Source organism: Cricetulus griseus, chromosome 3 (genome assembly GCF_003668045.3).
Source record: "Cricetulus griseus strain 17A/GY chromosome 3, alternate assembly CriGri-PICRH-1.0, whole genome shotgun sequence".
NCBI classification, from domain to species: domain Eukaryota; kingdom Metazoa; phylum Chordata; class Mammalia; order Rodentia; family Cricetidae; genus Cricetulus; species Cricetulus griseus.
In genome coordinates this window covers 264,563,746-264,579,651 of record NC_048596.1, presented here as the reverse complement: position 1 = coordinate 264,579,651, position 15,906 = coordinate 264,563,746, and the positions used below count along the sequence as shown (strand labels likewise).

Here is a 15,906-nt window from a genome sequence, read left to right as displayed (position 1 = left end):
GTGTGTGTGTGTGTGTGTGTGTGTGTGTGTGTGTGTGTGTGTGTGTGTGTGTGTCTGTGTGTGTGTGTGTCTGTCTGTCTGTCGTGTCTGTCTGTCTGTCTGTCTGTCTGTCTGTCTGTCTGTCTGTCTGTGTCTGTGTCTGTGTCTGTGTGTGCGCGGTGTACTGGGGGTGCCAGCTTTATCCAAAAGAAAACCCACCCTTTAGAGAAAAGAAGCCCTACAAATCATGGCCCCCAGCTCTGAAGGAAGATGACCTGGTTCTGGTTGACAGTTACGTGGTAAGAACAGTATGTATATATTTAGCCAAAACTACTCTTATGACCACAAAGGGTGTATGGTAATATATGCAATGGCACTCTAAACAACTCCCAGGAAAATTATATTAGGCTACTGCTGGTATCATGCTAATAATCATTCTTTGTCATTACGGCTGGTGAGATGGCTCAGTGAATAAACATATTTACCACCGAATTTGATCCCAGGACCCATGCTGGTAGGAAGCAAGAATCAAAATCCCCAAGTTGTTTTCTGATCTTGGCTTGCGTGACAAACCATTACCCTGATTAAATGAATTTAATTTAAAAATAAAATCTCATTCTTGTTATGTAAATGAGAATAGGTAATTTATTTCCTGTCTTCTTTCACAAATGGGATGTAAACAAAGCCAGACTCCAGGAGAGTGAAAAAAAGAATGTTCTCCAAAGTTACAAAAGGGGTAAGCAGTCGGGGGTGGTGGTACATGCCATTAATCTCAGCACTTAGGGAGGCAGAGGCAGGTGGATCTCTGTGATTTCAAGGCCAGCCTGGTCTACAGAACAAGTTCCAGATCAACCAAACCTACACAGAGAAACCCTGTCTTAGAAAACAAAACAAAAACAAACAAAGGAAAGAAAGGAAAAGAAACAAAAGGGTGAGCCTTGTTCAATTGTCTGAGACAAGCAGCATGTGAGGTGATAGCTTCCCGTGGACATACTGCCGTGAATCATACTGCCAGATGCTGGCCGCCTGATCCCTAATAGAACAAATCCCTCGTGTGGAAGACTGGATTAAACTGTCATGGCATGAAAGACAATGAACTCAGGACTCAGAATAATGGGCACCATTTCCCTCATAGCAGACAAGGTGACAAAGAACCTTCCAAACTTTTCCCAATGGCCTCTGTACAGGTAGGTTCAAATACAAACACAGATATAAAAATTATGATGGAACACACCTCAAAAAAGGGATCTGCCTCTCCAAAAACTACTACCATTTTGCTCAATAAAGTTCAATCACCAAAGTGTGTGTGTGCGTGTTTGTGTTTGTTTCCCCACAAGTCTGGGATGCAAACCGCACCACACACTAGCTGTGATGGTGTTCAGCATGAGCAGCTCCTAGCCACAAGACGATTAGCACAAGCTGAGAAGCAGAAATAAGGAAACTGGGATCTGCCAACTTCCAGTTAGTGGCTTTAAACCATCAAGTTCAAACATGAATTTAAGATTTATGCAAAACCTTTTTAGATTCCCAGAGACACTAAACAGTTTCCTGTGTGCAGAGCACAAGCAGCAGGGACTTTCAAGCAACCCATGGTATGATATCCACACAAGCCAGCAAGGCTCCTATGCAACATAACATCAATGCTATCACTGAGAAATTCCATTCCCACTTCTCTCAAAGTGTTCCAAAAGGCACAAGACACATTAAGTGAGATGCTGAGGAGAAAGACAGAAGGTATTCTGGAATGCACCACTGCAGCCAGGCCAGACACCTGGCATGGGGACTGATTTGTTTTTTACCTTCCTGCAGGTAGACCTGGTGAGAGGTGAGCTGGCCTGAAGCCTGGCCAAACCTCAGAGTCAAGGTCACAGGGCAATTATAAAAGGATTCATCCTTCTCTTCTCTGATCAAAAACTCCAATGATTTCTTCATTACTAGCCAAGAAATGATCCTAACAAACAAATGACTATGTCAGCAAAAAGGAGACACTAAGGGAATACAGAACATTAGGCTAGAGTTACTTAGGGAAAGCAGAAGGCAGGCAGGCTAGCCACAGAGGCCAGCAAACCAGGCTGAATTCACTGTGATAGATGCTTAGAAATCAAGTTAAACTACCTTACAAAAGTAACCTGAAAATCTATGTGTACAGGTATCTTCCTCCATTCCTATTTTCCTAAAGACAGTTTGCTATTAGCAACCACCATGCTCATTTCAATCAGGAGATTGATCACTTTCTTGTAGGAAATCACCTCTCGGTATGTGACCTTTAAATCACCCCAGACTTTTGAACTAGCCCTTCTTATAATTCTCCTCAATACTCATACCTTCCAGGTAGGGACAGGCAGTGTCTACATAGAAAACTCCACTGGTGGGCTGTCCAGTGTTACCTAGACAGGGTATCTGAGAATACTTTTTAGACTATCCATACCTCAGTCGAATGCCGTGACCTCTCTGGTACCTCGGTGTAAAACAGCAAATAAATGTGCTTGGACAACTGCCTCTCAGGCAGTCACTAGAACCCATTTCACAACCACTAGCTTTACTCACTTTATAAATGAGCAAAAAGGCTGAAAGGGCCAGAGCTGGTCATGACCCTAGCTGGCCCAAAGGCGCTGTGGCCTGGGCATGGGAGAGTCAAACCCACCCCTCCACTGCGGATGCAATTCCCCTCCCTTAAATCCATAGACTCCCTCCACTGGGCAGAACTAGGAGCTGCACTGTGACAGCCATGGTCTTAAGAATAAACTGTGTTCTGTGTTTGTTTCATGAGTCCCCTTTGGGAACCCCCCTCATTTGCAGTGCCCCATAAAAAGAAAAATGTAAATAAGAGAATCATTTAACCTGACATTGCTCTGCTGCATTAAGTTCTTTTAAATCTCTTAATAATTATGGTCAGAACAAAGAGAAGAAGACAGAACTCATTAAGAATAATGAGATTGGTGACAGAAAATACAGCAATGGTGCTGAGTCGCTGCTCACAGCATGCATACATACAAGGCTCTCTTTTCCTAGGAAGATACTTCCTAGGAAGATACTAATTATGCCCTGGCAAGAAACATGTGCACCCCTTTAAAGCAGCTATTTAAAGATAAATACACAGCAGGTGAACATTTCAGGTTCACTCTACTTGGCTTCCTTAAAGTTCTAGGGTGTGGCTTAAGTAGGAGGGGAACATGAAGACCTGACAGTCTCACAGTGTATTGAGTCTGCAATGTTCAGCTCTGGGGCTCCCAACCCAAATCACTAGGTAGTATATACATCAACTACAACAATCCTATACGGATAGAATTTCCAGCCACAAGGTTTTTGTTTATAATTAAAGGAATTTTCAGGAGAGGACTTTGACTCTAGTCATCATTGATGAATAACAAACAGGGTTTGTTATTTCCTGTGGCCCCATCACTTAGGCACTTCAATATTCTAAACTATTAAGGGAAATACCTGAAACCTATAGAATGACTCAAGTCTTTGGCCAAAAATATCCCTTCCATGCATTTGATTTATTCCAGACTTTCCTATAAAAAAATTAATTTACCAAATGCTGGGGGCTGGAGACATGACTAGGTACCTCCCATCCTCCCAGACCAATTTGGTATCTTCCACCCACATCAGGCAGCTCACATTCTCAGAAAATAGACAAGGGCATTTACTCATTGAGGGTACCTGTGAGTGTGCACACAGCACACAAGTACATACATGCAGAGGAATTTTTAAAGATTAAAAAAAAAAGGACCAATTTCTCTCCTCTAAGGATGAATGACTACATTCTTCAAAAGGAAAGACAAAGAAACAAGCAAGCATACTAAAAACAATACAAGGTTTCCAAACTGTTGACTGCCTAAAAATGTACAGATCTTATAGTTATTGATAACACAGTTAGGAACATATATCAATGTGAATCTGGAATTAGTGAAATTCCAAGATTTCCTTAAAACTGAACATAGAAGTTATAGATAGCTTTCACAACTTTCTGTAACTTAAAACTCCAATTCAAATTACTCTGAAATAAGCACATTACAGGGGTCATCTATCTACACAACCCCTATACGGTACAAAATACAAATTTTCCATACCCAAAGCTATTATGGGCCCACCATAAAATAACAGTTGGGCCCACCGAGGATCCAGGACAGGCAGGGTACAACAAGTATCCTCTAGGGTTTATGGAGTCAGACAAGGAAACTTATGAGGGTCTAAACAAAAGACTTTGAAGGAGACTCTCACTTATAAATAGCTCATATCTAATACCTGTAAGAAAAATTAGGAACGGAGTATAATAAGAATCCACATGGTACACCAGCCAAAACTAAGCAAAGTGTTTTTGTTGCCTGGTTCTTTTAGTATACTCACTAGTCTAGTCCAGGCTTCACTTAAACTTTGCTGCAAAGATGATTGGCTATAAAAGATGATTCTCTTATGTCTCAATCAAGGCATCATGATTGGTAAAAATTTTATCCAGGTATTATTATTATTACATGTCCTGCCCCCAACCACCCAGAATAGAGAAGATAGATTTTTAAAACAATTCACATACACACAGGTACTGCTCTACATATTGTCACTCAGACAGTCCTTGATTCTTGCCCATCTTCAACACCTAATTACAGTCCATTCACATAACCAGCCGGGTGGTGGTGTCGCACGCCTTCAGTCTCAGCAGTCGGGAGGCAGAGGCAGGTGGATCTCTGTGAGTTCAAGGCCAGCCTGGTCTACAGAGTGAGTTCGAGGACAGCCTCCAAAGCCACAGAGAAACCATGTCTCAAAAAGCCAAAAAATCACACAACTAAACTCCATGAGGGTAAAGCAAACTTCTGTTATCTTAACACCAAAATCATTTTGCTGGCTGATTCCTTTCATCAGTTAATTCCGGGTCAGCCAGAGCCACATAGTAAGACACTATCAGAAACACAAAAAGTGGTACTGAATAAATGGTTCCGGGTTTAAGAACACTGGCTACTCTTACAGAGGACCTGGGTTCAAGTCACAGAACCCACACAGTAGCTTACAAACACCTCTAACTCCAGTCCCAGGGAATGGACAAGTTCTTCTAACTGCCTCCAGCACTGCATACATGTGGAGCACATGCATGTGTGTGAGCAAAACACACATAAATAAATAGCTAGATAAATAAATAAATGTAGGAGACAACATAGGTGGCATACACACGCAGATATGCACACAAACACATAAAGAGAAAAAATAAGCAAAAAACTGCAGGACCAGGAAGGATATAGCACACATCTTTTAACTCTACAATGGAGATGGTAGAGGCAGGCAGATCTCTATGAATTCCAAGCCATATACACAGAGCCCAGCAAGGGATACATAGTAAAAGTATCTTTTAAAAAGCAACAAAAATCTGCCCTAGAATCAAACAGAGAACTGACAAAGATGTGAGGACAACACAGTGACATCATCTGTACTGAAAGCTTACTTACCTCGAAGGCAGAGAAAGGTAAGAAAGTCTTCTGTCTTAGGCTTCCTTTTAGAGAGGTCAGAAATTTGAGTAGCTGGCGGGGGTAGCAAAGGCTCCACAATCTTCACTGGAGTTGTGCTGGGACTATTCGGCTGAGATTGAGCAAACTTTCTTTGTGCTTGCAGCCTGGGCCTTCAACAGCAAAAGAAAAGTAAATTAAGCAGAGACAGGAAGATAAAGTCTTATATGCAGCGATAAAACCATGGTACATAGAAGAAGAAACACACAATCTCTCAAGTAAACTCTTATGAATTAAGGTTCTACATCACTCTCCTACTCTCATAAACTACAGCCTGCTTTTTGGTGCCTGTCTAAGGAGCTACTGTTTTATGTAGAATTGCAGAATGTGTACACTGTGAGTGATGGAGACAAGAACATTAGTACAATACTAGCCTGGACTCCATCGAGACCATCTAAAACTGTCTCTAATTACCTAGGGCCACACATTGAACAGCACCCTAGGTTTCCGCCCACTATTTCACAAGTATACCCACAATTTCCTTGCCTTATTATATCCCTCATGATAGATGTCATTTCCCTCCAACCCTCCTGCTGCAGACACCACACCAGTTACAAGACAGTTGATTGCAAATAAGCAGTTTCTATGATATAGAGATACCTGTAATTGCCTAATTTCCCTATTCTGTGTCTGTTCAACTTGACTGGATTTGTAGTAATACTGTGTTACTATAAAACTCCCACATTATTGCCAAATTCTGAAGAGCTTTCCAAGCTTCAGTTGATGGATCTGTGCTTGTATGGACAATTAGGTGCCAATGGCACTGGGTTTGTTTGCAGGCCAGGAAGGCACCAGGCATCCTGCTCTGTCACCATCCGCTTTTCTTATTTTCCCACAGGGTCTCTACTGAATCTGAAGGTAGGCTGGCAGTCAACAAGCATCAATGATCACCTTTCTGAAAATCTACCAAGATAGGGATCTAGGAACTACACCACAAGTCTTCGTGCTTATTCAGCTCCTGAATCCCAATTTCTGAGGTGCAGTTAGGTATCGAAGTCATGTTTCCTTCTTTTAATCTAGTGTCAATACTTAGAAATGGGTGGCAGACTTTTGAAGTATGTAACTGATTAGGGCAGAAGGGAAGTTTTGAAAAAAATGACAGACAACTTGATTTCAAGGAGATAATTTCACTAATTAAGTAAGGCATGAGGTTCAGACATAATGTTAGGGCTTAGAACATTCATGAAGTTAAAATTTTTAGATGTTAAGTTGCACAAGGTAAAATAAAATGTATTTTGCCTGTAATACTAGATTGTTACTTTGAAATGAATCTCTCCCCACCCCCATGACAGGGTTTCTCTGTGGCTTTGGAGAACTCTGTAGACCAGGCTGGCCTTGAACTCACACAGATCTGCCTGCCACTGCCTCCTGGGATTAAAGGTGTGCACTGCACTGCCAGCACTCTGCAAAAAGATAATGCTCTGAGCATACTGTTTGCATGACACTGACTCCAATACTATTGCAAAGGATGTTTAACGTCAGTATACCTGTTGCTTTTTATTTCTTATTTTCCTTACTGTATTGTTCAAATTAGGTACAATTACCAATCCCTCGTAGTGTCTGATACTGACAGCGGTTTCTCGCTAGACTTTTAGTGCTATATTATAAGGAAGATGCTTACTGGAGATGTGTTCCTGATCTCAGGTCTTTATTTCTTTAGCTTTTCTCTAGCAGATATAGACTGTTAATTTAAGGAATTACCTAAGGTTTTTATCGCAAAAGTCCCCTCGAAGATTCAGCCATCCTAAAAAGTAATGCATCACCATGGCCAACCTTTCAACCTTAAACCCGTTTCTCTGTCCTTTTACTTAGCACTTTACTACAGCCTCATCAATATGGCTTACTGAAAGACAAAATGTACAAAACAACACTTCCATAATTGTCTTCAAGGATAAGGAGAGTACCACATTGCTGCCATAAGTACACAACTCTTGTACTTCTTGATTTGGGAGGCAGACAGTTGAGAACATGGAGGTAGACAAACATAACAATTAAAGTTCTTGAGAGACTGCCTGCACACATAGATGTAGATCACCAGATACACTGCTCCAGGAGCTACTAAGTAGAGGGCACACAAGGCTCTGTTCTGGGTAAAAGTGCTGATCAATCCACTGGAACTGTATCCAAAAAAGATAGGCCAAAGATTGGTTCCACAAAGAAAATCTAACAATAAACCCATGTGTTCACTACTGTCATCATAACTAGAAGCAACCGAGCCATGTGGCTCACCAGCATCACCAGTATCCAGAGTCAGATGAGTGTGACTCTTGGTATCATGTGCCACACAACCATCCACAGATACAGTCTGTTAGGACAAGGAAGAGGTTCCTGTCATGAACCATGTGGGCTGACAGCCCTACAACTTTAAGTTGTCACCATCTGTACTTCTTGATAAAGCCACAGGAACTTCAAGGAAGAGACAATCTAATTCTCCCTTCCCCTCCTATTCCTGAAATTACAAACAACAAACTGGATTCCCAATTTCCCTTTTATTTGGTATTAAATGGTATTGCCAACAGCCAGATGAACGTTTGCTTCCCCTTAAGGCCAGGCATACTGCAAACCCAAAACCCTAACAGGAAAACTGAGACAAAACCAATCAAAACAATGTAGGGAGGACTTAGAGAGATAGCTCAATAAGTGTTTGTTGCACAAACACGAGAACCTGAGTCTCAGCCAACATATCCATGTAAAAGTTAGATTGAGGGCTATGACTCCAGCCTATAATCCCAGCAATTGGGGAGGCAGAGACATAATAATAACTGTGGGCTCTTGTCCCCACAGCCTAACTCAATGAGAGACACTGTCTCAAAATGTGAAGCAGACTGATCAACAAGGACACCTGAATTTGTCCTCTGGGCTCATACACATGTGCACATACCGATGAGTGTGGGCACACACACACCCCAAATTCTTTAAAAAAAAAAAATCATTGAGGGTAAAGTATCATAGCATTTTTATGAATACATATATGTATTCCATAGTATCGGTTCCTGAGGCAGCTCTCAATGCTTCTTTGCATTAGTTATGTTCTGATTCAAAGCACAGAATCGAATGAATGAATGAATGAATGAATGAATGAGTGAGTGAATGAGTGAGTGAGTGAGTGAGTGAATGTTGGTGAATTGAGAAAAGGCTAATGGATAAACATGGGTGAGCCCAAAGGGTACATATGGATGTATTTCCTCTTCCCTGCCCTTTCTCCTTTCTCAAGACAGCTTTGAATGCTTACTGGGCAATTTTCCACAAGGAATCTCATATGAGAGTGGGAGTCCTCTTTCTAGGTTTCTCAGCCTTCAACAGTACATAATGATGACCTTACTCTTATATGTGACCATCTATTTCTGGGGAAATAAAACTATAACAAAATAGCCAATTCTGGGATAACTGAATTTTACTGAAATTTCTAATAGTCTCTAAACCAAAGTGTGTTCACGCAGTGAGGGAAGAGAAACCATATAGTTCAGTCCATACAGTGCTGGTGCCTTGATAAGAGATGTGCATACCAAAACATTTTTATTAAGTCAATTTTCCAATATTAAGCTTGCAAGCAGGTAAATCTAATTATCTAGATTACATCCCAATTCTAAGAGAAGTGTAAGGAAGGTAGGAGAAGGAGGTCTGTCCAATCAAAAGAAACTACACATAGCAAATGCATAATGACCAGAGTTGCTCTGCTCTTTGTGGCAGTGTGGGAGCTGGCCCTGACACTTTGCCAACTTGCTGAAAGGCCTATTCAAATAGGAAAAAAATATTCTTGTGTTTCCATCCTCAAAGTAATTACCCACTCTATTCTACCGCTACACACACACACACACACACACACACACACACACACACACACACACAAAATCTGGCAGCTGCTCAAAGAGACAAGGGTGTGCTTATGTGTATTCACTAGAGATTTGGGGGCAGGAGATACCATCTACCAGGGCAAGCTGCCCACCAAATTCAAACGCTAGTACAGTGTTGGGCATAACACACAGGGTAGATATAAATGTTCTCCGTGATACAAAAAATATAAACACATCCTCAAGTGAACTCAGAGGCCAGCAAATACCACCTCGTCCACACTGTGTAACACTGCCACCAATACTATACCTATAAGCACCATCCCTGCTGCCAAGACTGAATCAGCAGTTGAGAATACAACACAATGACAGAGAGGTTGCTTGGCTCCAGAAAAGGTTTTGCTACACAGAAGTCTTTTTGCTTTGCAGTATTTCTTGAAATCTAGCCATACTGATTTGGAAGGGAAGAGACGGACACTTTACATATAAAGAGATGAAATAGTTTATGAAAAACAATGGAATTAAATATTTGTAGCCCTTAACTTATTAAATTATTCCAATAGTCCTTCAGAGATTTGGCTTGGTCCAACAGGCACCAGGAGAAGCCACAACTTGGGATTTGGCTCAACTACATTTTTATCAATGTGAGCCATGGTTTTCTCAAAGTATTAAAAATAAATAACCCAGGCACAGCAGCTGGTGCCTGTAATCCCAATACTAAGGAGCTGGTGCAGGAGTGTGAGCTTCAAAGTAGGCTATATGTCAAACACCCTGTCTCAAAAAAAAAAAGCATGATAATGGGGTAGGGCGGGACGCAATAGATTAGGTTCTATTTCTAAGCGTGGCCTCTACAATAAAACAAGGGGTAGTTTGGTTGATAATCCCCTGAATATGTCTACCAAGTTCTAGCTGAGAAGGACTGTTCTTTTGCCAATGCCCAGTGGCTAAAGCTAAAGGTATGTTTCCTAGCTGCCAGGGGACAGGTAAAACAACACAACAGGGTCACGTTGGGTTTTAAAATAGAATACAGCATAGCACTCCAGAAAGCTTTTAAGAAGGAAATCACAATTATTAAACTTTTAAAATAAAGGTGATAATACCAAAATCCTTCTTCTGAGGACTTGGTAACACTACTTATTTTTTGGCTGTAAGCCTAGCCTTTAATGGCTGAGCCATGTCTCCAGCCCACAACTCTACTTACAAACACCTAGTCTCCTCAGGAATACTCCCTAACCACTTTTATAAATACATGAGAGACAGCAAAAAGAGGTCCTTTATTATTCTAAGGAAAAAATTAATAGAAAAGAATGTCAACAGTTTGAATATATAAAAGCTAGGACAACTTCAAGTTAAACATTTACTGGCACACAAACTCTCAGGTTAGGTGATGGAAGCATCCTACATAAGTGATTTTTCAAAATAATAAATCTTATAACCCAAAATGTCAAATAATTAAGCCTGTCTGGAATCACAAATGTCACACTGAGTCCTTTGGGGTTCTAGAAAGCAAACTTTGCCCATGGGAGAGGAATTGTTATTAGCTGACAAAGTGGAAACAAAGTCTTTTGTGTCGGTCATAAATGCACAGGTCACCTAGGTATCAGTTTGTGTCAGGTTCTATGTAACCCCAGGCAAAGCTGCACATCCACCAACCAAAAGTGCAGAACCTCCTTATGAAGAATCCAGCTTCAAAGGCAGCACTGGGTTACAAGCATTCTTCTCAACAAAGTTCCAAGAGAACTCTAACTACATGCGAAGGAAAGAGAGAGTCAATAAGGATAAGCATCAAAAGAACAGCACATGGAAGGGTCTTTATAGAGTCTAGACGGATCCAGCTAAAGAAACCCTTACTATATTATGGTAAGTACAAGGTGTTAGCAAATTATCCAAAGTACAGTTTAAAAGCCTAGATGTGACAGTTAAAAATGTTCATTTGCCTTTCTACTCACACTTGAGTAGGAATTGCCAATATAGTTTTTAAAATATTTCAGAAAACAAAACCCTAGCTAGTTATTCAAACCCAACTGCAAGTTGCCAAAAATCCCCTGGCAGCCATCTCCTGGCAAAGAGAATAGCTAGGAAGGAGTGGGAATGGATGACCTTGTAAGGTGACAATAGGGGGAGGGGAGGGGAGGGGGGGAGGGGAGGGGAGGGGAGGGGAGGGGAGGGGAGGGGAGGGGGGAGGGAGGGAGGGGAGGGGAGGGGAGGGGAGGGTGCCTGAATGAAAAGCCAACTGTAGCCGGGCAGTGGTGACATATGCCTTTAGTCCCAGCACTCAGGAGGCGAGCCAGGTAGATCTCTGTAAGTTCGAGACCAGCCTGGTCTATAAGAGATAGTTCCAGGACAGAGAAACCCTGTCTCGGAGAGAAAAAAAAAAAAAAAAAAAAAAAAAGGGGGGGGGAGGGAGAAGGAAGGAAGGAAGGAAGGAAGGAAGGAAGGAAGGAAGGAAGGAAGGTAGGAAGGAAGGAAGGGACAGAAAGGTCAAACATTCAGAAACTTCCCACACAAACATTCAAGGTGTAATGATATAATAGGTGAGATACTAAAGTCTAGTACAGGGCTGGAATCAATGATAGAACAATACAGTAAGCCCTGACTTCCAACTCAGCACTACAAAAACAGAATTATACATTGAACATCCAGATGAAAAGCACAAAGGAGATACTAACTAGCCCCACAGCAAGAAGGGGAGGCCAACATTTCCTTCATACTCTTCCTCTAAGTTGGTTTTAAAAGAAATCTGCTAAATATATTTAAAGGAACAGAAAACACATCCCAGACATTTAATCACCTGCTGTTGTAGGCTGGCCACGAAGAAGCACCAACAAATATCAATAGAACCTTTGGACTCTGCTAAAACGAAATTCTGGATTATAGCAAGCATTGCCTGCCACTGCCAATATCTAGGACCTTCAATAACATCTGGTGCCAGAAAATGACCTGGCTGCTGTTTATGGAAAGCACCAATTCCATTACAACTCAACTAGTATTGAAAATAATCGAGAATGCCACAATAAGAACCTTCTTCTTTTATTTTGCATGAATGTATTGTGTCTGTGTACACATGAATGTAGTGCCTATGGAGGCCAAAAGAGTACTAAATCCCCCTGGAAATGAAGTTATAAACAGTTGTCAGCTGCCATGTGGGTGCTGGAAATTGAACCTGGGTACACTGCAAAAGCTCTCAACTGCTGAGCGATCTCTCCAGATCCCATAGAAATTTTTTAGATATGAAAAAAGGAGATTATGCCATCAAGAAAACACAAACAAAATTAAGCTATGTTATACAGTACAGTGCAAATGAATATGTCTAAGGTACAATCCTAAAGAATCTATTTGGGTGCTTTGAAAGCAATTATTTGATAGGTAATTACAAAGGTTTATTGTTTAGGCTAAGTGCCACCTCCCAGCAAATGTGTAGCCCAGGTTGGCCTGGAACTTGTGATTATCCTGCCTCTGCCTCCTTCAGCAAATCCTACCTGCATGTGTCGACACAACTGGCCTGGCCTAGAACTTTTAATTGTCTTGCCTTCCAGTCCCAAATGCTAAGATTACAGGCATGAACAACCATAGCTGGTTTTCAAATTTTAAGTTTTTATCTCATGTATGTGTAAGGGGAGGGAGGTACTCACAGGGTCCAAAAGAGGGCATCAGAGCTGATACGTGGAACTAAAGTTACATACAGTTGTGAGCCAATGTGGCTTCTGGGGACTAAACGGGTTGGTCGGAAGAATAAGCACCATTCACCTCCAAGCCATCTTATTGGCCCCTTAGAATTTATTTTTACTTACTTTTACTCTAAATATGAAATTATTACCAATCATGACCATTTTGCTACAATATGCAGTGTTACTCTTCCTATTCAACTGCCCCCCCCTCCTTCCTGACATTTCTTAAGTTACTTATATTGTATAGCATTATCCTCCAGCCAAATAGCTTTCATCAATGCAGAGCCTGTGGGTTGCTGACATTCCGTCCTCAACTAACCACTCCTTACAATAACATCTATTGTGGGGGGGGGGGGGGCACAATAGAGAAGTGCTGGGGAATATTGGGGAAGGGGGTTTATCATTGTGGTTATTCAGAAGCCACCCATGCTCCCATAAGCAACCTATCATCTATTCTCTATAAATAAACCCAGTGAACTCATTAGCAAAATATATTTACTTTGATTTGTCATTAGGACTTAGAAGAAAACAGTATGAGTTATACATCCATCCCATTAAGGGAAGGGTTTTAGCAGCAGTTTCTCTGAAAGACAATCTTGGTGCTGGGGATATGGCTCAGCTATTAGAGCACTTATTGTTCTTCCACAGGATCCATACTCTCAGCACCATTATTTAAATGCACAGCTGTCAAAAGACATTTCCAAGGGATCTGATATCCTGCTCAAGCCTCTGTAGGCAGCAGGCACACCCCATGTGGAAGCAAAACACCTACATACATTAAATAATAATAGTTATTATTATCATCATTTGTAGTATTGTTATTGTTTGGTTTGTTTGATGAGACAGAGTTTCTCTGTATTAACAGCCCTGGCTGTCCTGGAACTCACTCTCTAGACAAGGCTGGCCTCACACAGAATCACCTGCCTCTGACTCTAGTGTTCAGATTAAAGACATGAGTCACTGCCACAGGCAAAAAAGAATAGTAAAACTCTTAAAAGATAACACTTTGATTGCATAATAATTTTAAAGTTCATTTGTTCTTATGTATTAAGGTCTCTCTACCTGTAGCTCAGCCAAGCTTTAGATTCTTGATCCTTCTGTGTCAGCCACTCAAGTAATAAAGTTGCAGGCATGCGTGCTGCCATGTCCAGGAATAGTTCCTATTTTAAAAATATGCAATTTTAAAATGTGACCAATTGGCATAACACGTATAGTCCCAGCTCTTGGAAGGTAGAGTCATGAGTGAAAGGCCAGCCTTGGCTACATAGTGAGTTTGAGGCCAGCCAGGGATAGACATGCTACAAAAGGAGAAAATGGCACAGGTTAGGTGTGGGCCAATCCTAAAACTGGGTAGGGAAATGTGAATCAAGGGGCCAGTCTGAGCTACAACAAAATCCTATCGCAACAAAACAAGCTCCCCCTCCCACCCAACATTGAATTGAAGACCAAAGGTCAACTATATGATGCACAAACAAAGGTAAGAAACAAGAGGTAAAAGCTCCCAAGTATATTTGCTGGAAGGGTCTTTGGCAAGATGGCCCAGCATTGGCCATTTGTTTCCCTCCCGGGCCTTCAGTTTCACAGTCTACACTGACCACAGTCTACACTGACCTCCCGGGCCTTCAGTTTCACAGTCACCACTGGCCATTTGTTTCCCTCCCGGGCCTTCAGTTTCACAGTCTACACGTTGGGAATGGGATGAGGTACAATTTTAGCACTCATTCAGATTTCAGCCAAAGAATGAACTGGCTTTTTTTTTTTCCTTCCCACAGAGAGATACCTTGCTCAGCCTATGGGGGAGGGAGGCGTGCAAAAAGCTGGTCCTGCCTCAAACATGGCGATGGGACAAAATTCGTTGACTCACCCCATGGGAGCCTTACCCTCTCTAAGAAGCAGATTTGGGGAGAACAGCAAGAGTGGAGGGAGAGAAAACTGGGATTGGTATGTAAAAAATAAAAATTAAAAAGAAAGCACTGTATATTGTGGTCCCAAAAACATTGGAAACATTACTATACATTCTAATTTTGAGGATTCACTTGACCAGTCGTGTGTTTCTTTGCATGGAAGTTTTGTGGCCAGGTCATTCTGTGTGGCTGTTTCCTCAGGATAGAGGCATTCTTTCAGTGAGGAGGCAGAGACTTACGGAGCCTCTAGTTGAGGAAAGGGGAACCCCTTCTTCACAGAGTTGCTGTAGTAGAATGATAGTTTCCTTGTCATTCAATAGAGAGTAAAATTTTTCACTGAATCGGGTTCCTTGGAGTTCTCCATGCTTATTCATTGATTAGTTCCTCTAGCTGGACATGAGTGGAACTGCTCTTTGATCTGGTATTGCCCTGTTTATCTGGGGCAAACAGAAATACTCTCCAGGAAAAATATCCTAAGAGCTGTACTAAGCCCAATTAATTAGATCAGAGTGAAAGAAGCATCAGCAACGAGAGTTGAGAGGAATCATACCAAAGGCAATTCAAAGCCTTACAAACAGAAAGAACAAGATTTAAAAGGGCCAGTGCCAGCCCACATTACACAAAAGCATTTTCATGAAGAAAAGGCACAACAATACCCTACCAATAAGTAATGCCTATCACAATGAATGCAAACTTGTTGTACAGGGGCTAAACAAATTCATAATTATGTGGAGGCCCTCAAAAGTGGCTCCATTCCATCTTCACTTGAGGTCAGATAGTTCTAGCCTATTATTGCTCCTTCAAGGTTAAACAGCAGGATGTTTGGTATAAGATATGGCTACTGTATCCCTTGCTTACACAACAGGATGTTAGGCCTAAGGTGTGGCTAATGGATGTCTTGCCTAAGCAACAAGATATTTAGTTTGGGGTGTGGTTACTTGATGTTCTGGGTATTAAGGGGATTTTTGCCTCTCCACACACACACATTTTGACTGGGGTATATAAATAAGAACTTTGAGTGATAAACTTGGGGCTGATGACATTATTCACTGGATGCTCTCCGGACTCT

The 15,906-nt window shown here is 41.5% G+C and overlaps 1 protein-coding gene across 4 annotated transcripts in view; it reads right to left on the bottom strand.

Moving 5' to 3' along the window:
• Jarid2 (jumonji and AT-rich interaction domain containing 2) overlaps positions 1–15,906 on the bottom strand; it is a 188,735-nt gene that overhangs the window by 42,795 nt on the left and 130,034 nt on the right. For all 4 annotated transcript variants that reach the window (XM_027410455.2, XM_035442940.1, XM_027410454.2 and 1 more), the window contains one exon: positions 5,418–5,587. In XM_027410455.2, the coding sequence (XP_027266256.1) occupies positions 5,418–5,587 (170 nt within the window). The remainder of the gene's footprint in view (positions 1–5,417; positions 5,588–15,906) is intronic.